This window comes from Odontesthes bonariensis, chromosome 24 (genome assembly GCF_027942865.1).
Source record: "Odontesthes bonariensis isolate fOdoBon6 chromosome 24, fOdoBon6.hap1, whole genome shotgun sequence".
NCBI classification, from domain to species: Eukaryota; Metazoa; Chordata; class Actinopteri; order Atheriniformes; family Atherinopsidae; genus Odontesthes; species Odontesthes bonariensis.
This window is the reverse complement of record NC_134529.1, coordinates 11,000,235-11,025,212: the sequence shown is the minus strand read 5'-3', so window position 1 is coordinate 11,025,212 and position 24,978 is coordinate 11,000,235. Positions and strand designations below refer to the sequence as shown.

At 40.0% G+C, this 24,978-nt stretch overlaps 3 protein-coding genes across 4 annotated transcripts; all 3 read left to right on the top strand.

Annotated features, from left to right (window-relative positions):
- The first annotated feature begins 3,948 nt into the window (after nt 1-3,948).
- Nucleotides 3,949-11,902, top strand: laptm4a (lysosomal protein transmembrane 4 alpha). Its single transcript, XM_075459049.1, has 7 exons — nt 3,949-4,182; nt 6,383-6,503; nt 8,251-8,327; nt 9,345-9,467; nt 10,069-10,164; nt 10,276-10,374; nt 10,962-11,902. The coding sequence occupies exons 1-7, from the start codon at nt 4,054-4,056 to the stop codon at nt 11,034-11,036; spliced, it is 720 nt and encodes a 239-aa protein (XP_075315164.1). The 5' UTR covers nt 3,949-4,053; the 3' UTR covers nt 11,037-11,902.
- Nucleotides 11,903-12,461: 559 nt separating this feature from the next.
- matn3a (matrilin 3a) lies at nt 12,462-17,923 on the top strand. Of its 2 annotated transcripts, none has more exons than XM_075459134.1 (6): nt 12,462-12,709; nt 14,941-15,516; nt 16,518-16,643; nt 17,050-17,148; nt 17,348-17,417; nt 17,501-17,923. In XM_075459134.1, the coding sequence occupies exons 1-5, from the start codon at nt 12,535-12,537 to the stop codon at nt 17,401-17,403; spliced, it is 1,032 nt and encodes a 343-aa protein (XP_075315249.1). In that variant the 5' UTR covers nt 12,462-12,534; the 3' UTR covers nt 17,404-17,417; nt 17,501-17,923. The 2 variants fall into 2 exon arrangements, with proteins under 2 accessions (XP_075315249.1, XP_075315248.1); XM_075459133.1 differs by lacking the exon at nt 14,941-15,516 and adding an exon at nt 13,761-14,261.
- Nucleotides 17,924-21,997: 4,074 nt separating this feature from the next.
- ttc32 (tetratricopeptide repeat domain 32) lies at nt 21,998-23,329 on the top strand. The gene is made up of 3 exons (XM_075458976.1): nt 21,998-22,163; nt 22,382-22,548; nt 23,023-23,329. The coding sequence occupies exons 1-3, from the start codon at nt 22,048-22,050 to the stop codon at nt 23,148-23,150; spliced, it is 411 nt and encodes a 136-aa protein (XP_075315091.1). The 5' UTR covers nt 21,998-22,047; the 3' UTR covers nt 23,151-23,329.
- Nucleotides 23,330-24,978: the final 1,649 nt, after the last annotated feature.

Genomic DNA, 24,978 nt, shown 5'->3' with positions numbered 1-24,978 from the left:
GGAGTTCGAGTCCCGCATCGGACGGCCCTGTGCTGCATGTCATTCCCCCTCTCTCTGCCCCTTGCTTCCCGTCTCTCTGAACTTTCCTATCCATTAGTCATAAATGCCCCCCCCCCCAAAAAAAAATAAATAAATAAAATAAAATAAAAACTAAGTGCAGTAACTGAGTCTGGGTGAACTTGTAGGTGTGTTGTAAGATTGTTGTGCAGGTGGGGGCCATGTGAGAAAATGTGTGCAAAATGAGACCATATAACGCTGTCCTGATAAGGTTTTACCACATCGTTTATGTCAAGGTATGTGTTTAATATCTCCGGTCTAACATGGATGAATTGACTGTAACAACTGTTCCCAGGCTGAGGTCATAAAGTTTTTCCATCAGTGTATTGGTGGGTTTTAGGTGTTGTGTGGGTAGTATAAATAAACTTCATAAACTCAGTTCAATGCAGAAACACTGGCAGCTGACACGTGATCGCCCTCCAATCTTGATTTGATGGACCAGAAGAATTCATTCTTAGCATTATAACTTTATATCACGCATTTTTAGCCTTATTCTTTAAATGTATATGTATGATATAGATATTACAATTTCTGGTTGTATAAGTTCTTTACTGGTCCAACAAAGACTGACGGATAAATCGGCTCGACACGACATTCCCATCTTGCTATGCTTAGTCAGAATTTTCTAAAAAGTATTATGATTCAGAAGTTGACTCACCAGAAGGGTGGAGTGCTAGGGCCGCATAATGTTTTTATGTGTGTTAACAGATGGGTTTGTCAGAGAGTGTTTGCGTCACTGCTGTGGGACTTTGTATCTTTGACCCGATTCATTTCTTTACTGCCCTCTTAAGAGTATCTACTTCATTATCATCCTTCACCTGTTTTTTTTTTTTTTACGACAGACAGGAAGTAGCACTGTCCTCTGCATCGTTCAATATCCATGTTCATTTTTCTCCATGAAATTAGCTTTCCGCCCTTCCAGAGGACCTCGAGGCATCGGGATACGACCTGGACAGTTCTGGCTCTGGTTTCGGAGATGGGTCAGAACTAGGTAATTCTGATCGCCGTGGTAACTGATTGGGTTGATCGGCCTCTGTTTGTTGTATCCCTTATATGTGTTCTCCGTAGTATATCCTGTCCCCTCTCTCTGATTGCAGTTTCACCTGGCGAAATTAAAAACATCAAAAATGAGCTCAAAAACAAAGATGGAGGAGTGTTTACAGCAGACTCAGGAGAGGGAAACGACAATATTCTCCAAGTATGACTCATTTTAACAGGTTGAACTCTTTCCATACCTTAAAATGAGGAAATCACATGACTTCCCGTTTTCCTTTTTTTTTTTTTTTGCTTTAGGGTTCCTCAGACCTGAGCTTTGACCACACATACCGGCTTCCAAGATTTGATGCAACTGAATTTGTTTTGTTGTCAAACGGCAAGAGTTTCCTAAATCACCAGGAAATCCATGCAGGTGCTTTGCAGTACGCATACGCTCCCTTTGGCAAAGTTGTGACCTGTGAATCTTCACCGCAGCTCATATTTTTGTTTATGTGCACAGGCATTATTGCAGGGGGAGTAACAGGAGCGACAGTTGGAGCTGCACTGTCGGCGATATTGATCTACACACGGAAGAGGAAAGACAGGCAAAAATGCCAGAAAAATGCGACAAATGAAGATTGTCACAAAGCCAACAGGAAAGAAGCTTTTGTTTAATTGTCACCTCAAGGTTGGTTTTAAAAATTCATACCACTGGGCCACTTTCTGTTCCCAGAGAGCTGCTGTAAATTATTCTTTCCCCAAGTTTTCTGGGGGAGGAGGAGTGATTTTTCTTTTTTTTTCCTTGCACTGAATCCTGATGTATCTGTTGTTGGTCACTAATGATTTTTTATTGTTTATATATATATTTATGATAAAACCAGAGGAATTGTTTTTATTGACGTCTCAGTTGTGTCTAAGATTGCTTTGTTGTACGCAGGGTAGAAGTGGCTGACAGTGAAAGTCTTTTTAAGAGGTGATGTAACAGACTAATTCATTCAATCTGTGCTGTCTGTTGTGACCCTACATGACTTCACTGTGTGGTTAAAGGAAGATTCATAGAAATGTGCATTGGGATATTTGTTTGATTCTTTAATCATCAAGATATGGCAGTTTCCATTGCTTCCATGCAGACATTTGTGTAGCACTTAAGTAATAAAAAATATACGTAGCAGGGAAAACCCTGCTTATCCACTGAACTCCCCCACAACGTTATCAGTTACTTGTATCTGCTTTGACCTTCTTTCAGGACCCCTTTACTTGAAATATTTTGAGAGTTGTGATTTTGAAGCTGCTTACAGGTGCATTTTGACAGGGAAACCTCATTGCTATTGCCTATTACAGTTATCTACAGGTAGTTAATCACTTATATTTATGGTCCTATGTATGTAATCGTGAATATATTGGACATGAAAAGATGAAGTCACATCAGGTGGTTGGACTGAAGTATCTGCATATATTTTTGTATCATATAGTTCTCAATAAACGCTTTGAGACTGTTATAATTCTTTTTATGAGTAATTTGTGTACATTTGCACCCTGTTGTATATGTACTGTGAAATGGAGTGTGTGTGTGTGTGTATGTATGTATATGTATATATGTGTGTGTGTGTATACATTATATATATATAATGTATACATACTTCTGATTGGGAACTGTAAAACCAAGCATTTAATTATAGCAAAGATTGGTTATTTTGCAGCTTCTGTGTTGATGTATCGGTTATGAAGTAATCAGAGCTGTTGCAAGTTATACCCTGGATGTATTAATCTAATACAAGAATTATTATAATTACTATCCATCCTGTTTTTTTTTTTTTTTTACATTCTGCAAAAGAAAACAGGATCTGAGGACCTGAAAAATATCTCCTATCCTACTGTTGGAGAAACGCAGCAAACGTCAGTTACAACGTGCTCGTCTCAGGCCCTATTCTTACCTTGGGTAGATAATTGGGTGAATTAATATCTGACATCAGCATGCCTCACTTGTATGATGAAAGTTTTTTCCTATTTCAGAATCTTTATTTCAAAAGATTTAAGCGTTGGGATTTCTCCAAATATTACTGGACCCAGAGAACTTGGTTTCAACCCACGCCATGCCTGTGAGATGTCGCACATAAACAGAAATGCGTGGATTGGAGCGAAGGACAGCGCTCACAGACAACATTATATCGTTATCTCATCTGACTCTGCTCCACATCACACTGGGCATTCAGACCATGTGTCTATCCCTGTTTTGGACATAGAAACCCCCTCAAGCCTCCCATCACAATCACCTCTTAAGGGATTGGTTAAAGATGTCGCATAGACCCCCAAAGTAGAAAATGCACAATTATTCGATGATGTTTTCTGGGATGCTGTCAGTTACATGTTCTGATTTTACTTTCTGGATTTTAGGCAACTTGTTTAACATTCATAAAGTCATTTTTCATTCCATTAATAACTGATATAGACCTTGCATTATTTGACTAATTCAAGCACGTGAATGACCTTAAACTCAAGGTCACTCTGATATTCTTGCTGTTAATGCTAGATTTCGGTGTGCCAGATCACTACTCCTTTTCTTTCCCACAAATGCACGTTAGATCTAGTCTGTTACTCAGACATTTTAAGGGAGCCTAATGATTGGATTTGCAATTATTACCCTCTAATGTACTTGGTACAGTAATATTGGTTTAGTACTGGAAAATATGCATTTAATTTACCCTTCACTTTAAATATAGCCGTTTTATATCGATTTTCTAATTTGCTATTCAAACCATGATTATTCAGCAGGAGGTTTGTTAAGGTAAATTTATTGTCGATTGAAGCGTGCCTTGTTTTTTTTTTCTAGCCTCTTCGCGGCCATTGGTTAAAACTCCTGTCAGTCAATGATATTGTCCCCGCCTCTTCTGGTCTGTCATAGCGTTTGTTTTCATCCGCGGTGTGCGCAGGTCGTCAGGGAAGTGGTGGGCGTTCCTCCGTGTTCGTTTGCTGACTGTTGATGCTGAGAATATTTTTCTGCTCCTCAAACCAGCTCTCCAGATGTTTCTCCCTACGCTTGTAGAGGACATGCATCATTTTAAGCCAAGTCGAGATAGATTGTACACCACTCGGTGTTGTGGATGTTGCCACGTTCGAACGGGGACCATCATCCTGGGAACATGGTATATGGTAAGTAAAATGGTTCTCGATAGCGGTCAACACGCTACCGTTAGCGAGTACTGTCATTAGCTCCGCACAAATAACGGGTTACATAATATTTGCCGTCCAGGCGAGGTGAATGGACTTTGAAAATTTGTTTTTATGTTTTTTAATATAGGCTACAGATATATTATCTGGGCTTTCGGTTGGAGCAATAAAATAGCGGTTACTAGTTCGTGTAATGCTAACAGGATGCTAGTGTTAGCAGTAACCTATCGGGTTAGGCTTTAAGGCGGACTGTTTCTATCGGTACGTGTCGCTTAACTTTTATGTCGTTGTTACATAATTAGCAAACAGGCTAAATCGAACGAGTGTGTGTTAGTTACCAGCACCTTTTTGTCATGAATAATTGTGAATGTATGACATTGGCCGACATCCTGCTAACTTCAACATAACGGTTGGCAAATCAGCTCAACTGAAAGATTCCGCAGTGTCAGAAAGTACACGTTTACATATTACTGGTGCTGTAAAAGGCTGTTTAGATTATGATTATTACCATGATTAAGATGTTATTATATATTGCATCAGGGGACTTGCGAACTGTTTGTTATCGTTCGCTGCAGCAACCTTTACTTCCTTATTTCACATCGCGCTCTGAATTAATCTCCTTTTTCGTTTCCCCACAGCACACAACAGATGTTTCAGATTTCGGCTGCGTTTGCAAATCTCCCTCTTTGAGTTTCCAGCTTGACAATATTAGATTCATCAAAAGAAGTGAACCACGTGTCTCTGTTTCCACTCAGTCGCAGAGATTTTAGACTCTAAAACGTGCTCTGAATTGTGCAGTTGTACAGTTGCCATTAAAGGTTAAACCGCTGCTGACATGAGCTAGTATAAATACTCATAGATAACGTGGACAGGGGCATTGGAGTGTGAAGGCACATCAGACTGAGAGACACAAAACAATCACAAAGCATGTTGTGTGGTTTTCTTTCCATCTTTACCCACAACACCCCTTTATTCTTCTTCCTTTTTTGTCTAATTTTCTTTCATCTCTTTGTAGTTGTTTCATGTCCTTATGTCCTTCATCATGTGTCTCAAGAACTTGATGTTTCATCTAATTGGGGTTGTTTTGAATCCGGTCATCTTGTGGCAGGAGCTGATTGTTTTGGTCTCACTTAATTGTCTTGCAGTTCTTTGCAAACATTCAGTGTCTCTTTGCAGCAGCTTTTGCATCTTTTGTTGGTTATTTTTGTCCCATTTTCCCACTTGCTTGAAATCTATCTGTCGCATTCATATTATACCAGAGTTTGGCTGGTTGCTGGTGTTAACATATCGGTGCGATTTCAGCCAAAAATACCTCTCGGAACCCGCGATTGCCTGGTGAAATATTTTTTTGCATTTTCATACATCTCAATAATTGCGTATCACTCCTGTTTTGTGCTCTTTGCATTTGCATTCGATGCCAATAGGCTCACAATACTCTGACTAAACCTCGGAAAGCTGAAATGGTTTGTTTACTAAGTAGTGATGCTGAACAAAAGGAGAGTATAGGCGTTTTCCTAGATTTCAAACATGCTAACTCAAGAGACGGTCTCAAAAATGCTAAATCCTGCACTGTAACATAAAGCTGTTTTGGCAGCTTCTAATAAAATTAAAAACGTAATACTCGCTTCAAGAAAACTCACCCAGCTTCCACCACAGTAATCATGCAGGTAAGGCCTCGTTTTCAAAGCTGCCTGTGCCGGTTTACAGTTGAAAGAATGGCGTGTTTACACTAAATGAAGGTGGAGACGGCGGTGTTTCCAGGACTCAAAAAAGAGCAGGGTAGCTATACGTGGCCATCATTTTTATTTTAAAACAAACATTAGTTTGTTTATAGTCCAAGTTACAGCTTGGACCTGAAACTCATCTGCTTTGTTGTTTTCTGTCAGCTCACTAAAGTTATTTTCTCATTTAAAGAGACTTTGCAGTTAATGTTTTTGTACACCAGATTAGATTTAAATGGCATCAAATTAACAACATTGGCAGCTTTGTCATTAAACCAGCGGTTTCAGTTTATTTCAATTTCCTTTTCATTTATCACAAAGTTTTTCTTTGGGAAAGTTTTTTTCTGCATTCTTTTCCAGTAGCGTGCTATTTACCAACGCCAAAGTTAGACCAACGCCTGTCTGAAAAGATAAATGCTTAATTATTTAAAAGCATTTTCCCCCCTCTGTCGTGATCTCAGGTGGTCAACCTGTTGATGGGCATCCTTCTGACCGTGGCTGTGACCCACCCGGAGAACGTCCCCACCATCGACCTGCAGTATGAGGTCATTGACCATTACTTTGCCTCTGACAGGATGTCTGGTAAGTGGAAAAATCTGCCTGAGAATCATCCTCCAATAAACCTGCTGCTCTTTGTGCCGTCTGTTAAGTGTTTATTCTTCAAAATAACATGTTATGTGGAGGCTTTGAACTCGGCAGTGTCCAGTGGTCATAATGGTTCAACCACAGAAACATCAGTGGATAAATATTCCCTCTGTTAGATCAGGAACTGTATCCCTGCTCTCTCTCTTTAGAGATGTTTACTCCCACAAGCTCCACTGGGAGATCAGCTCTCCACAAACTGGATGAAACAAACCAAAAACAAAGTCGAAACACTGTTAAACCTTTTGGTGCTAGGGGTGTTGTTCTAAACAGAAGTCCTTGCTTTTAGAAGATTTATGTCTGACCTGTGTAGGTGTTTGTATATGCGTGTGTGCTGGGGCACGGCTGGTGCGACGGCCTGAGTGCCCGTTCTCTCTGTCTGGTAGTTGCTTGTTGAAAGCAGTTGACTCAGTGTAGAGGAGGGGAAATCACTGCTGTGAGTCGACCTTCCCACAGCACAATTATGCCAGCACGCAGGGCAGTGGAGATTGTCCACGGTCTGCTGAAACAACGTCAACATTCAGACTACTTTATTTGTCACTGTCTCTCACTGGTTTTGCAGCTTCACTTGTCAGTGTTCATTCTTTTTCCCTGTGCGGGCCAGGTTTAATCGTTACGTAAGTCGTGGAAAGAACATTTGAAAATGGTCCATGGTATTAAGTTCGGATTAAGTCGAGGGTTGGTCTATAACCCCACCCCCAAACAGGTTGGTAGATACACAAAGTATTCTGCTTTTAGTAATCATTTATATCTAAACTGGATTATTTTATTTTTTTCTTCCAGTGGCTATAAATATTAGAATGGCATCTATGCCTCTTATCTTTTTAAGAAACAATCCGGAAATTGTGAACAAGTAAAAGGAGGCCTTAGATGTCCACAACTCACATCTGATTTCTGTTGCATTAGGGTCGTCTAACACACTCGTAGACATTTTGCTGCTCCTCTTTTACCTGAAGAATTTGAAAACAGCAATATGAGGGTGTCTCAACAGGCAAAAAAAAAAAAGGCTCTGTTGGAAAAGTGTGATTCTCACTGTTTTTGGGGACATTTTGTAGATAATTAGAGACAAATTGACCGTGAAAACCGTGCCTTGCGACCCTGTTCAGTCATAGCATTTAGCATAAAAAGTAGATTATGTTAAGTCTTTCAACACCACTAACTTTCAATATTTGGAATAACATAACATACTTTGACCCTGCCCATCAAACTCTTATGACCACAGACATTTCAAAATATCCCCTTCTTTAGTTGTGATGGATTGGACATTATGGCTGGAAAAATGATGGTAAAACAAAGGAGTTTGTTTGGACCGCATTACTGCAGAAGCTCTCGCACAATGCAACAGGCAGAACAGCTGAGAAAGCCAGAGAGTGAGTGATGGGGAGGAAAGAGGGGATGGAAGGTAGAGCATTTAATTATCCCACACTGAATCTCATTGTTATCTTTATTGATGCTGCGTAGCTGAAAGGGAGCAGCTTAATGCTCCCCTTGAAAACAGACCGAGCTGGAAAGATATGCGCCCTGGAGACCGTCCACTTAGCGGTGTATGCAAATCACAGCTGCTTCTAAGAACACAGGCAAACATCAGTTCATCCACAGTCATTTCAGAGTTTCAAGTGCGACCAGAGCTGTCTTAAATTGTACCATCACTTGCATTTATTCGTTGTATTTTCTTTCCCTCGTACAGAAAATGCCTGTGTTGGATTTGCCATCTCTCTGCTGATGCTCACTATCAGCGCCATGATGGTGTACGGAGCCATTACTGTAAGCATGCACTCCAGATACGACGAGTTTTTTTTCTTTTTCTCTTTTGAAAGCATGTACTATATTAAAAGACAATGTCGTGGTTTCTTATGCAAATGTGTAATCCGGAAATAGACGCGTGCAAAAGAGGGCCAGCTTTAAAGTTGTCTAACAATAGCAGCAGAGTTGAGAGGTAAGTGCGCTGGAATAAGAAATAGAAAAGCACCCTGCCTCTTTTCTTTCTCGCCCACATTTAACTGAATGTTGAAACAAACTGGGATGTAGTGGGACTGTAGCGCACAATGCTTTGTTCTTACTCCATGTTATCTCTTAAATCACAGGCCTGCCTGATGGCATCAAGACTGACAGGTTTGATAGTTGTTTGACGTGGACCTGCGTTAGGCTGCTAGTTAGGATAGTTGCACAGATGAAGTATGACGCATATCTGTAAGCTGGGAGCGATGGGCATGCAGAAAGTCTCTGCAAGAGTCATGCTTTAGCTGTGCGCCGACATCCTTCCAGTTACCCTTTTCCCACTGTAGTGTAGCAGGTATCTATGATGTCAAGAATATTTGCCATTTGATGTAAAAAATGGAGCGTCCTGTGTAGAAGGGACTTTCAGAAAGCTTGTAGCTACCAAAGGAAAGGACCACTTTGCTGACTTGAAACCTCCTCTGTGTACATGTGATACTAACACATGGTAATGTGCAGATTTTAGTGTCCGCTTAACCCAAACAGCTGAACATCCGTGGGAAAATATTTTAAGTCCTACAAGCAAGACGCTTGAGGTTTAGACTTTTAAATTTGGAAAGAAAAAACAAACCAAGAAAAAAAACAAAGCTGTTTTTCTTGGCCCTCACATGAGGAGTGCACTCCCAGATGTAAGAGTCGTTGACAGTGATGAATCTAACCTCATGTAAGAATGCTGCTCTGTGACAAGCTTCTGGAGAGATGGTTGAAATGTTGCATTGTGGTCCTTTCAAAATCCATAAAGCTTTGTCCACGGCAGTAAGTTTTCCTCCTGTCGTCAATCCTCAGCACCGCGACGGCTGGCTCATCCCGTTTTTCTGCTACCAGCTGTTTGACTTCGCTCTGAGCTGCCTGGTGGCCATCAGTTCTCTCACCTACCTGCCCAGGATCAGGGACTACCTGGACCAGCTGGTCAGTTCCAACATCCAATCCCTCGGTTGGCTTCACCTCAAACAAAGTGCACCCCTGTTGACATTTTAAAGGGAGTGTCTCTGAAATGATGCCAATTGTTCACTAAATAGTTCTCTGACTTAACTAGCATTAAAGCCATGTGGTGGACACTGATTTCTGCAGCCTCACTGACACTTTGTTGTCAGGGAGTAGAGTACAGGTTGCGTAAGCAATTTTTATTCATCTTTATAATTGAGTAATTTGGGGTTTTAAATATAGTGCTTTTTATGTTGAATTGGGAGTCATTTCAGATACATCTGTACTCTGTTAGTTTGAATAGTTTATATAACCAACACAGCAGAAAAGAGAAATATATTCAGGCGTTCCTGTAAGTCTCACATCCTTACTTACAACACAAATAAATTCTTTCATTTAATAACATTTTATATTTTCTCATTTGCTTTTACTTTTGTTGCTACATCAGCTCCAAGCCCCACTAGAGTCCATAATGGTTCAGATGTTTTCCTTTTTAAATTGACAGCGTGGACGTGTTTTTGCATTGATCTGAACTTTTAATGAATATTGGCCAATAAACACAGTTCTCTGTTCTCTCCGTGCTCAGCCGGATTTCCCGTACAAGGATAATCTCCTCTCTATGAACTCCAGCTGCCTGCTGCTCTTTGTGCTGGTGTTCTTCGCCTTCCTCATCATTCTCAAGGTGAAACTTATCAGTTTGTCATATATGGCTTTTGTGCAGTGTCCATTCAATCTTTGCCCTTCATTTCCTTGTCAACTGTGTTACAAGTGGGGTCTTTCCTCTGCCTTCCAGGCTTACTTGATCAACTGTGTGTGGAACTGCTACAAGTACATCAACAACAGGAACATGCCAGAGATTGCTGTGTACCCCGCCTTTGAGACACCCCCCCAGGTATGTGAGCCACCTCAGACCAATATAAAGGACATACTGGCACCAGTATGTAGTGCTCAAGTCCAGCCAACAGATGGCACTCTGATCACAGACTGTGACATGCTGACAACACAATCTGTGTATTTATTAATGATACTAAACCATGTCGGAAGAGAAATATTTTCTATTTAAAGAAATAAATAAATAAAAAAACTTGGGAAGTTCTGGTTGTTTCCATAATTTCCGGTTCAATTCCACAAATATTTAAAATTCACAGAAAAATCATGCTATTGTAGCCAAAGTTTAGACATTGTCACCAAGTTTTCTTTTACTTTAAGTTAATCTAACGGGTATTGCTCAGTTAATACTATACATTTTCCAGAACCCAAGAAGATGTTTTCCATCCTTAAAGACAAAGAAAAGCACAAATATAATCTGAGGAGCTAGTATTAGTTTTTCTTGGCCGATTGAATCTGTTTGATTTAACTCGCTCTTTACAAATTACACATCAGCGAGAGTTTGTATGAGTTTGTACTGAATCAGCTTAAACTAATAGAAGACGACTGCTGAATCTGACTAGTTTTTTTTTTCATGCTTTTCTTCTCTAGTACATCCTGCCCACTTATGAGATGGCAATGAAGATGCCAGAGAAGGACCCACCTCCCCCCTACATGCCAGCCTAAGCACCAGCCCTGTTGTCTAAACAACACACAGCCATCATGCATTTCTACATTCCCTCACTAACCCTTTCCCAACACCATTATGCCCTTATGCCCCTCTCTGACCCTCTGTGTCTGTGTAAGGCCTCTGAAGATGTCTTTGTTTAACTTTTCCGCTGTATTTCTTTAGAGGGTCTATCGACCATCCTGGAGATGTGAGAGGAAGAAGGAGGGAAGCTTAAATCTGTGTGAAAATGAATGAATGAATGTGGTGCTTGAAATGTGACAGACGGAACCCCCTCCACCCTTTCCTGCCTACAAGCCCCAGCCTCTATTTTTTATGTCTTAGAAAGAAAAAAAGGGATATGTGAAAATTAAAATGGCTTGAAATGCTATCATCAATCCAGCACCATCCTATCGATAGATCAATATCTGTATGAAGTGTTTAAATGATAAAGAAAAAACTATGACAATCCACTTATTAGAGTCCTTATTGTTGAGTTGTGTTGAGATTCTCCCCGGTTTGTCGAGACTATCCCACCTCAGTCTTGAATTGAGCCTGTAGCACTTTTTTTTGTCTGTTATTTATTTAGCTTTGTTGTGGTTCAGTTCGCCACCACCACCCCAGACGTCCTCACCGTTCTGCTGCCCTGATGTTTGAGCAAAGCTAGTGAATCGTTTTCCAGCTGGCACAGAGAGAGCCGAAGGCATTAGTGATGGATCCTTCCCTCAGCTTCTCTTCTACCTGACACCTGGAGCAAACAGCTAGTCTTGTGAACATTAGTTTTTTGCATGCTTATTGACACCCACTTCTCCATTACTTTATTGGTAATATCATTTCATCCCAGTGGAATTACATTTGACTTCAATAAACGTCTCAGAAAAATTCAGTTTTGACTCTCATTTTCCACTCCAGTCACATGATCTAAATCTACAATTTAACCCTGTCAAATGAAGGAGTTCGCTGGACTCCTTCAATGTGACTGACTTAAAAACAAACAAACAAACAAAAAATGTAATTAATATTTTACATGAAGGGCTAATCACTTCTAAACTGGGCAATGTTTATATGATCTATGGCCTTGATAAATCATGGGATTAGAGTCTGACCACTGATTAAGGGCAACATTTCTAAACCTCAGATCACCTTTATTTATTAAGTTTGTTGTCGGCTCTCTTAAATGAAGTCTTAACAGCTCTTGATGATTTTTGTCCCCTTGAGGTCAGGTGGTAAGCATTTCATTTCAAGTTTTTTTTCAAATCAAATGATTAACAAAAGTGGTTGTACAGGAGAAAGAAGTTGAAATGACCACAATAAAAAAAAAACACACGGTAGCTCACCGTATCCTGGCTCCTGTCATGTTCCACCTTTGGATTGGATGGACAGTCTGACGTGTCTTTCGCAGATCTCCTCATATGTGGAGGCGGTCGGACCCCCGCAGAGCTGTGCGGGATCCTGCTGAACCGCAGACACGGAGAGGAGACAGAGAGGTCCTGCTGCCGGGAGACTCTGCATGCTGATATGAGGATGAAGCCTTTTCCCTGGAGCGTCCTGTTCAGCGCTTCGCTGCTGCTGTCTGATGTGGTGCAGGCCACCTACAGCATCAGGCCGGGGGATCCACAGCTGATAGCCGCGCAAAGTTATGCTCAGAGCAGAAACAATGGTCGACCACCGCTCAGGACCCTGAATCCAGCGAGTAAGTTTTCTAAAAAAAAAACTTGTTTCTTTTCTGAAATATAATCTCAGGTGGAAGGCGACTCTCTTGGTGAGAAATCAACAGAGATGTAGTTTTACTGTATTTGAGCACTTTTGGAGCATGCACCGCAGGGAGAAAAACTGGACTTCTCTCCTTCACTTTTTTTTGCAATACGAGTTGTAAAATCGTGGGTTGCTGAGGCCCCCTTTTTTTTTTTATCTTTAAGATGTGCAATTTAAAATAGCTGTAATAAGAGGTAGAAGTGCAGTTAATCAAATATCTGATCAGCATTCAATCATAATGTATACTATTGAAAACAATCGGGTAACAACTGCTTCTTTTATAAGATAGTCATATATAATTGTAATTATAACAAAAAAAACTAAAACTATATGCATTTTTTACTGCCATGAAAAATATGCTATCCAAAAAAAAATAGTCATCAAAATATTTAAAATAACACCTTTTTGCAGAAAATGTCTCCCTGTTAGTTTTATTTGACTGTTTTTACTCGTGTATATAAAGCACCATTTTCGAGTTTTTTTTTCACTAGTTGTTTAATCAGCAAAAATGTTTTTGAAAAAAACATAATTAAACTGGCATTTTAACTATGACCATATAAAATGTAAATCAGTGAAAATTGTTCCTCCCTAATGCAGGGATGTAAAAAGTATAGGCAGCCTCTTTGGTTTCTTTATAGAAAAAAAAATGTAGGCTGAAAATGAACATTTAAGGCAACTCACAATTTACCTTACAATGTTTTATTCTAACAATTTTTTTACTCTTTTTTTCAAACACAACATGCATGATGTCTGTAATCTTGACTGGGGGTTTCACAATCGCTGTATTGTATAATCCCATCCTGTCAAAAACAACCCACACGGCTGAACATTCACTCATGCTTCCACTAATCATGTGTCCATGCTGTGAAAATAAATGGGATTGTTGTCTAATTCACTAGCACTTAATACACAATGTCAACTTACACAACTTTTAAACCTATCAACCTACTAATGTTCTCTATCACTTCTTCTTTCTGGTGGGCCTGTAGATCACAGAAGTGATTACACGTATAGAGGAAGGTATCACTACCACTACCAGCCACCAAGGATCCCTCCACCGGTAGGGTATCGACACATTCCTCTATCTCCACCCGTGACTTACCACAGACCCCAGGTCGCTATTCCACACTACCAACACAGCTTCAGTGGGCCAGTGGCACCACATCCACATATGCATCACATATACAAAGGTCTATCTCCCCCTGTTGTTCACCCCCATCCCCATCATAGAGTCAAGGGCCCATTCCATTACAAACTGAAAGGCCCATGTCCAACAAAGTCAGACCCAACCGTACCAACAACACCTGTGGTACACCTCCCTTCTACCGTCATTCCAACCCCACCAGAGCCAACAGTGCAGCCAACTCTGCCAGCAACTACAGTGACAACCGTCATGACCACTGTGCCGCCAGTGGAGACCCCCGCTCCGTGGACGCTACCGGTCAGTACCCAAAGCGGCTTCATCACCACCGTCAGTCCTGTGGAGACAGGTAGAATATTACCAGTCAGGTTTGCTTTCCACCCCAAACCGATGCTCCTCAATGTTTTCCAGGATAGATGTTTTTGTTTCCATTTGGTCAACAGTGAAAACTGAGCAGAAATCAGTCATTTACACAGATAGATAGGAAATACACTTCTCCCTGCTGCTGAGAGTGAGACAGGAAAACCGGTGCCACTCTCATCTATGTTAGGTAGCTTAAAGATATATCATATAGAGCTAAAACTGATCTCAGATTTCATAAAACCAAAAAGAAAAACAGAGGATCTGATGCTAAACTACAGACTACAAGTTTGGTATATGTGCATGTGATATGACAGGCAGGGTTCCTAACACTGTCTCCATGTTCAGGTATGATGTCACGTGTTCGTGTTTGTGTGTTGGGCATCAAGCATCCTTTTCATTAAGGAAAATGAGATGAACGGTTGAATCTCTGAAATGATGCATTGTATGTCATCGAGTATGCAGTATCATCTCTGTAAAACCACAAGCTGCAGAGATGCACAACAGTTTCATTTTGTTGCCATGGGAGCATGTGTTGTGCATCTCAAAGTGTTTTGGATGATTAACTGTACGACTCTCATTATGAAAGTACAAACAACAAGCTGTAATGTTTCTGTTTTTTAAGTATTAAATGGACTTATTCCTGCCATGGTTTGGTTGATCACCAGAGACAGACTCTGAGTGCAGGAGCCGTCCCCTGGACCTGGTCTTCATCATTGACAGCTCTCGCAGCGTGCGTCCTGCTGAGTTTGAGAAGTGCAGAATATTCCTGGCCGACATGGTCGACACCCTCGATGTGGGCTCAGATGCCACCAGAGTGGCTGTCGTCAACTATGCCAGCACGGTGAAGATCGAGTTCCTGCTCAAAGACCATTTCAACAAACTCGACTTGAAGAAAGCCATCTCCCGCATTGAGCCCCTGGCAGCCGGCACCATGACCGGCCTCGCCATCAAGACCGCTGTGACCGAAGCCTTCACCGAGCAGTCAGGAGCTCGGCCTCGCTCCAGGAACATATCCAAGGTGGCCATCATTGTGACAGACGGTAGACCTCAAGACCAAGTAGAAGAAGTGTCTGCTGCAGCCCGGGCCTCGGGCATCGAGATCTACGCTGTCGGAGTGGACCGCGCAGACATGCGCTCCCTGCAGCTGATGGCCAGCATCCCTCTAGAGGATCACGTCTTCTACGTGGAAACCTACGGTGTTATCGAGAAGCTCACCTCCAAGTTCAGGGAGACCCTGTGCGGTAGGACAAAGAAAGGCGTGCAAGACCCTTTCCCACCATTAATCCCGGTTCTAGTTCCTCAGTAAAGACACCTACAGTCTACAGGGGGGCGTTGTAGGAGAATATGGATCATTTACTAAGTTAATGGTGAACTATAACCTCTGAAATGATGAGGAAAAATACAAGAGCAGATGCTCTCAACCCCCACATGGACTGCAGATGTCGGCACTAGAACCTGACAGTTATCGCCAGTTTTAAACCCTGTAAAGTTTTGGGGCTACAGAGTCCTAAACTTTCAATGTTCCTTACATAATCAAAAGTATATATATTAGGGGATTTGTTTATGTAATCAAAGCCTTTTTATGCTTTGATTTTACCTCTTTGTGTTTAAGATTATTTAAATGTACAGTAAAATCTCACTTTTCTAAACAGTAAAGGAGTAGTTCAATTGAAAAAAATGTTCCACATGCTCATTAAAACCATCCTCTTGCCTGTGGAAGAACTTTCTCAAAGTTTTCAATGATTTCCATCCACCAAGTTTGGAAAAGTGAGGTTCTGCTGTAAAGTTGATGTGTTGTTCTTCAGCGTTACTGTCTGATGTTTGTCTTGTCTCCTCATTTCTGAAGTCACGTGTCTATGTGCTGTCACTGTGGTGCTTCAGGGTTCTGTGATTTTACCTGTGTTGTCCAACACACACACACGCAATTGGCCTTGGCTGAGATGTGGTGAAGCTGTTTGAATGGACAGTTTCCCACCACAAGGGTGGTCAAGTACAAACAGGAAAGCTTGTAAATGTAATTACATGGCAAATGTTCTTTATTTGACGAAAAATAGCAACATCTATCAACAGAATTCCATTTTTAAGATTGATGAGTAAACATTAGTGCACTTTTGCAACTGCAGAGCACAACCTTAGTTATCACAAGCCACCTACAGTACCTACCACTCTGTATGCCAGCACATGAAACTGTACCAATGCTGCCATCTTGACAGCACCATCCCTTAATCCCGGCTTATTCTAGGTTTGGACCCCTGTGCCATGGGACATGACTGCGAACACATTTGTGTCAACAGCAACGCCTCCTATTACTGCAAGTGCCGGATTGGTTATATCTTGAATGCGGACAAGAAAACATGTTCCCTGAAACGTAAGAACATACTGTGTGGATTCCTGCAGCTTTTTTGCTGTGATACTGATGTTGCTCAAAAAGTAGAAGTAGGAAAAAAAAGCAGGAAATTGTTGGCCTCTGAGCATGGCTTCACAACATCACAACCAACTGGTGCATAAATCAATGACTCTATAATTCACAGTAGCATTTGTTGGACAATAATCGGGTAATATTATAGAATTTATGTTGTGGCAAAATTATAAGTAGACTATTTGTTTGCAGGGTTTTTACTTTTTAACCTGCCGGGAAAATGTGCTCCCATTCCTTTGAGCTTTGGTTTATTCTTGCCTAGTCGGAAAAAGTAACGTGGGTGGTACTCTGTGTGCTTTTTCACTCTCAACATGAGCTGTTACGCTGATGTGAAATTTGCTTTCTCTTGGTGAAGAGGTGAAGGTGGAGGTGTTGGAGGATCCCTGTAAATGTGAGGCCAGACTGGCTTTCCAGAAGCAGACACAGGCGGCCATCCAGCAGCTCACAGGCAAACATATCCTTCCTGTTGTTTCAGATGGGAGACAGTTTAATATAAACAGTCTCGGCTGCACGTGTGACTGAGCCGACAGGTGCTTATTTCTACCTGCTGTGACTATTACAGCGATATAATTCAACAGTGTATACAGCCCAAGTCTCTCTTTACCTTTTCACTGTCTTTTAGCTGTCAAATTCGTTTCCTTAACTAATCAAACTAGCCGACATCTCTGGGAGAATAGAGCACCTGGAGAGCATGTTGGGCCGTGCTTAAAGCTCCACACAGTGGTGAGTGTTAACAGCTTTTTTCCTCAGTGATCTTTTGTAAAACTTCCCACCCACTGTGCACCATTTCTGTTTGCTTTTTGCAGAGGCGGCAGACTTCCACGGACTACTGCATCATGGGCATGTGCTTCCGGTCATCTTCCCCCACTCCCACCCCCAACCCCCCCATCCATAGCTACTGTACAGGGTTCTGCCACAGAGTGAAGCTGTGATTCAAAAACCAGCAGTTGAGCAAAAAAATATCTGCAATCAAATATTATTATACATTCTTATAAACACTAAATGCAGCATCGTGTGATGTTTTTTGAAAACAATAAACGCACGCTGTTTGAACATAGTGTGACATATTTTTGCATCCTTTTTGTACAAAGATGGATATGTATATAGTCAAATTTATGCTACAGAGCATCCACCAAGTAAATGTTTTTACATTTCGTATTTTTACTTATTTTCTATATAGTAATCTGTTCAAACTGTTAGATCATACAGGTTTGTATTATAGCCTATGTTAACGATGATAAATGTTCATCTTTTGCATCTTTGAATTGCTAAGATCAATAAATGTAACAAAACTGAAAAAGGATAATAAAATCCCATGACATAGAAGTTTGCTGTTGTTTTTAATATTTTGATCTGATGTATAAATCGAACTGAATAATACTTTATTAACCCCAAAGGTGAATATGATTTTTTGCTGTGTAATAGTGACCAAAAGAAAAAAGATACTAGAACAAGCAGTCAGAATAGAGAGTCGTTATCCAGTTTAAGACTGTTGTACTGGGCAGGAATACTTGGTAAACTAATCGGATAAGGCCAGCTCAGTCCTGGGATGCCCCCTTGTGTTTATATCCAATCTATCCTCGCTCCTTAACAATGCCACAGTAGCCTTCAAAGACAAACCACGCCAGTCTGAGCATTTATACTTGTGCATTTTACACTTTCAAACCAATCAGAACAGTCATAGTTGTGTGCTGCATCACCACAACTTGTAGCTCCATTTATGGAGAGGTGCTCAACAAGCCTATGCAGGTATGTAAAAGATGAACAGGGTCACTCCATGACAGTATTGAAGCCAGTACTGAAATGCCATAAAGTGCAATGATGGAGTCATTAACTTGTTTGAGTTTGCTGGTGATATTTTTGTGTCAGAATTAAATACACATTTAGCCTTAAAGGTTTTAGATAGCGCTCACCAAATTCACTCTCTTTTCATTTATAAGCTTTTGCTTAGAAATATCATAATTCATCTGTTATACAAGAAATATACTTGTGAAAGAGCTCATTTGATATATCATTTGAGTTTTGATACATTGTGATTGTTCGCGTTGACTTGCCCAGATGATTTCCTCTCAATAAAAGATACTTTAATCTACTAAGACCAAGCACTGTCACAGGACCCAGGATGGGCCCCCATGAGTACATATCTTTTTCTCAAAAACTACTTCCTGTTAAAAGGGCAGTGGTTAAGTTTTATATTTATTTGGTTCAACTCATTAAAGACAAATCAAATGCATACTATAGTATTCAAGCTTAGGTCTTAGGAGGATAGTGGAATATGCGTGTCTCTTTGTAAAATCTCATGACATTCCAGCAGACTTACCTGAAATTCCTGGAAAAAAAGCATTTGCGGGTACAAAAGAGGCATTATATCTTTCTCTCTTACATAACTGTAAATTTATATGTTATTCATTAATATAAACGTTGACATAGAGCTATAAATGCAATAGTAGAGGTCTGACATTTCTGTTAACAGTGTGTTATAGTTCAAACTGCTCTGGCATCTGAGGTCACGGGGAGATCACTTCTTGGCCTCTTATCAGCAACATGCTGTCAGTCAATAATAACAAAACCTTCTGTAAAACTGAGTTAAAGACAGCTGTTCACTCAAGACTGATATATTATTTCACAGCTCTGAGCTGATGGTTTAATTAGCATGTTTCCGAACAGCCATCAATTTTTGCACACCGTTACCACCGGCATTTGTCTAACTCTGTCTGCGTTGCCAAAAAAAAACAACAGACAGGGGTCATCATGTAACCCCAGGAATGTGTTGGCTTATTTGAACGAAACGACGCTGACAACAGAGCGCCTCTGTCTGTGGCGTCTGCACGAGGCAGAGAGTCAACAGCCCAGCGTTTACCTCTGGTCTGGCTTGGATCCTCTCCTCCTTCCTTTAACCAGACAGCTTTTTTATGTTTGTTTGCTGTTTCAGTTCATGCTTACACACACACATGCAGTCATAAAGCTGAGCCCACCAGTGTTTCAGGGGGGGGGGGAGATGAACGGGGCTCGCACACCTCTGAGAAGTGGAAAAGACACATCAAGTGTGGCACAATGCTTCCCTGTTCAGGAGTTATGAGAGAAGCTTAGGATGAACTTGAATCTTCCATAGATGCCACTGCTTGGTTGTACAGATGCATCTACTGTTGTAAATCAATATATTTGTTCTGATAAGCAAACTATTACTTCAGTTAAAAAGGGGTATGTCAAGCTGACAAGTAGTAACACGTTACATTCAGCTTTATCAAGTGATTTAACTGCTCACTAAATCTGACTGAGTAAGAGGTTACTTTGCAGTTCTTTAAATTGTGCAAAGACAGAAGCTTGCTTGTGTCAATATTCCCCTTTAAATGGCAAGATCAACTCCAACTGTAGGAGACAAATGTTCCCTTCCGTCGGGCTTATTCATTTATTCATTCATTTTTATCCAAAAAAAAGTCTGTAGTCAAAAAACCAAAGACACTGTACTGAATGTTAGAAGCCAAATTATAAAATGTTTTATTACAACTAATGATATAATAATAATTATGATTGTGATTAGAATATTGATTGAAAAAATGTGTTTACTAATGCAAAAGTTTTTGTTTGCTGATGAGTTTGATCTCAGGGGTGGAGCTTAAGATGAGCAATGTGAGACACTTCCCTTCTGGATCATAGGAGTGAATAATATCTACATGCAGCACTTCTGTTTGAAATCTTACATGTAGATATTATATATTTTATGTATGTAGATATTATGCATGTTGTTATGAAAAAGATGCACACAAATACAACTGAATCTTCAGAAATGAAGCATTTGAAAGTTCTAGTGGATCTTGAGCTAAACCTTTTCACGAGTGCTTATATCCTTCCAAAGTATTCTGTTTCGAATACTTGGCCCCCAAATACCATATTAAAGTGCAAAAATGTACTCTGCTGCACTAAAGCATATCTCACCTGACAGCTTCTTGCCAAGCTAAGAAATGACTTGATGCGCTGAGATATTTGACTGTGGTGAAAGGTTAACTGTAGTATAACTGTAGTAAAAGTACAGTGCTGGGGTCTGTCAGTGAGAGGGACATCCGCTGCCCGAACCGATGTGCGTGATGGATGGATGTCTGTCCTGGCTCTGCCAGACCAAAGACTTTGATACTTTGTGTTAATTCTCTCAGCAAACAGCAACATTTAGGCTCTGGGGTTGCTGAACATAACAATCTTTGCTTCACTTTGCAAAACAAACCTTTTAAATCTTCCCTGAAAGCCTCAATGGCTTTAAATGACCTCATATAATAAGAATAGAATAACAATCTGAAATGTTATGTCTGATTTAGTTACATTTCAGTTTATGAAAATGGCATTAAATTTGAGCGATCTAACATGCGTTGCAACGATGACTTCTTTGTCTTAACATTTCAAAGCAATTGTGGCCTTCTGGATGTTTTGGGATGCAGAAGCTGATTGATTCATGTGACGTTAAGTTATTGCTGTACTTTGCTACATTTTCTCAGTAAAAAAAAGTCATATACTAAATCTGCAGCCGGAGGAGCGCAGCCTGTCCCTCTCAGTCATACCAAGCTCTGTTTGATCTGCGTCAACTCGTCCACAGAGCCTGGAGATAAATGAGCCGCTAAAGGGAAGTGCACGGTTGCTGACTGACCTCTTGTACCATAAGGTGTCATTTTTCACCAGCACAGTTGACTTTTTCACCTGGGAGATTGTATGAGAATTTCTCTTCAGTTTGTTTATGGGTTGCCATCTTTTTGTGCACTTTTTGCTATGAGCGACCACTTTGTCCCAATACCGGTGTAGCAGATGTTTGAGACTATGTAATCACACAGCTTTATCCCAAAACAGAAAAATGTATCCATTCCAGATTCCTTTGCTCGAATCATATTTCATTGATCTTGATTTCATTGCCTTGCTTTAATAAAATCTGAATAGAGTCTACCACCTGCTGATGCAACAAAATATTCTGTTTTAAGCAAAAAACATCAACATAACAAAGTATAATTTGTATTTCAACTGGTTTATGACTGAAGTAATCAAATGTTTTGGACCAGGAGGAAAATTGACTCAGAATCTGCAGAGTAGTGTGATATTCTTTTAAAGTCTGGTATGGCAGCTGAAATGATAACCATAGGGAAAAATGAGGGGAAATGACAGATACGTTTTTTTATATATATATATAAAAGAAAATCGTTGTGCCAAAGATGCCCTTACGTTAATTATTATTCACGTCTTGATGACTGCAACCTGGAGCCCATGAAGGGCGCTAAGCCACACCTACTTTCATAAACTCTGAAATATGGTTGGACTGTCTGTTTTGCGTCACATCCGCAGTTGAAAAACAACAACAACTTTTATCTTGACCCTCATGGAGGAAGAAAACTCCCAAATACTTGAAGATGCCCACTCTGAGTTCAACAAACGCCACTTTAAGCAGGCAGAGGAGCTGTATACAAAAGTAATCTCTTCCTGTTTACAGTCCAGGTACTGCTCGTCTTCCTGGGAAGTTAAACAAGCTAACGGTTGGTGCCTGTTAGCTAAGTTAGTGTTACGATGAATTTTGTTACCTGTTAAATTCTGACCTGAGTTTCGCTAACACGTTGACGACGTTCGTTTGTTTTCTTTCCCTATTTTCTTTCTTCATGATTTTAACTATCTGTTTTTATTTTAAAAAATAATTAAAAAGTTGTATTATTGTTCAGGGAATGTGAAGCTGGCAAGTTGGCCGCAGCTTATAACAACCGCGGACAGATAAAGTACCTCCGGGTGGATTTTCATGAAGCAGTAGAAGATTACAGCTCAGCAATACAGGCTGACAGCCAGTTTGAAATCCCTTTCTACAACAGAGGACTCATCCACTATAGATTAGGTAAGGATGCATCTGTTCTGACCAAGAAAATTTCGGTAAAATTGTCCAACTCTTATCAACAAGCCTGGCAGAATTAAATAATGTATTTCCGCCCGGGACCGTCAAAATAAATGTCTAATTTAGTCATGATTTCCTAACATTATTTCCTCAGGCTCACTTGTTTCCTGACAGTGTGCACCATCCAGACATATAGGGAATAAAGCTGCATCCATACATGCAGTGGATCATGTGATGGTTTGATGGCAGATCTTCCCCGTGTTAGCTCTTTTTGGCTAGCCATTTTTAGGTGTTGAGTCACTTTGGTGTGTTCTTCTGAAAGACACTAGATGGAGCTGTGAATTTACAATCAAAATGAGAGCATTTACTCTCACACTTCCCAGAAAAGGGAGCTGCTGGCTCATTATAAGTTGAACAGAAAAAGTAAGATTAGACTTAGACTGACTGTGTATTTATGCTGTTTGTATTGTCTCATAGGTTTTTTTGATGATGCCAAGAGCGACTTCCAGAAAGCATTAAAGCTCAATCCAGATTTTGAAGATGCCAAAGTGAGCCTTCAGCAGACACTTCTGGACCAGCAGCAGAAGATAAACAGGGGATACTGATGACCTCAGACATCCGTCTGATACATCAGTTTTTCTGATTGGGGGATCGACATGTGGAATTTATTAGTTGAAGATCTCAAACTGGATCCTGACTTTGAACATTTTTTTAAATTTAAAATGACACTGCTTTAAATGGATGATAAATCATGAATAATAAATAAATCTTATAATATAATTCAGTTTTTGTCCGGTGTCTGTCTTGCATTATTCTGCCTCTACTTCCTTGTTGATTTCTGAGATCAGTGTTTTCATTTTATAGATGGGTTTATGTTTTGTTCTGCCCGATATGTGTTGCTTTGTGGAGTTTAATGAATTTAGTAGGTCCTTCTCGGGATATAAATTTCAAATTGGCTACGGACAGGCATTTTCAAAGCCTGAGGCAGCAGCCCTCCTCACACACAAATCTTAAATAAAAACGATTTCCTGACTCCTTAGTTTACTTGCTTAGTTTAGCTGAATTTCTTGATGTATATGGGATCAGGATTTTATATTTGTAGCTATAAACAATGAAGAAATGAGCCAATATGGCCAAATACTTTTGTCTAACATAAATTCATGCTACAATGAATACATCAAAAGGTCTGTCCTAAGGCAAAAAATAAGCCTTCCAAATCTAATCTATCTCAGAACTATAACCAAATCCTTCATATTCATCTAATTATAAAATATAGTTGTCCTGAGGAGGCCCAGCTCCCGCTTTGAAAATCCCTGGCTTGAATAAATTTGAATGATCGTTTGTCTATACAAATATACATTAAATGAATGGATATCTACCCTGCAGTCAGGTTTTAGAATGAAAACTTGCAATTGGCCAAGTGCAGTTAAACTTTGTGTGAGATCAATATGTACCTCATTGTCCACCAAACCAGTCCTTACATAAATTAATTCAATCAGAACTGCTTACAACTGTCTGGCACTTCTTACTTTACATTGTTTTTCAAAGTTATGAATATTAATAAAGGTCTAAGTCTAAAATGATCTCATATTTGTTTTTCTCTGAGTGATGCAAAAGATAAGCCTGCATAGCAACAACAGGAGATAATTACACAGTTATTCAGAGCCTCGTGAAGCACCCAGCACAAACCAAGACAGAGCTGTAAATCAAATGTAAAATCTGTTGCTTTTAAAACATGACGGAAACTGAGAAGACGTCTCACAGAATCTGCTGCAATGCTTGATTGATTTTTATTAGGCGAATCATCAGTGTTCCTTCTCTAGACTGACTGAAGATCCTTTACGTTCTGCAAAAAATAATGTAATGGCCTCATAAAGGAAAAAGGTATTATCGTCTGTGAGCAGGCGGGGCAGTCTAATCAATGCAGGCGCAGAGTGAAATAAAGAGCCGGATATATGCTAGTGCACCATTTTGATTACCTAGTGGAAGATTTGTGACTATAAAAAAACTGTAAAGAGAAATTGACACAGAAACAAAGAGAAATCTCACAGCTGCAAAGTATAGACACTAATCAGCTTAATTTACACTTGATTTAAAGATTTAAACAAAGCAGGAAAGTATTATAGAATTAAAAAAGCACTTTGAGATTTTATTGTAAATGTAAAGTGCGTTATAAATAAAATGTATGTATTATTATTATTATTAAAAAAGCAATGATTTATAGGAAAACATAAACTTCCACAGATGAATATGTTTTAAAACTATTCTAACTATAAAGAATCTAATCACAAGCCACTGGCTCATGTATTCTCACTTAAGCATAGAGAGATTTTCCAATTTTCTCACAAGAAACAATTAAGTGAGAAAGTGAGTTTGTCATTATTCCTGATTGGCTTCACCTGTGCAGCAGTGCTTTGTAGCCATATAAAACAG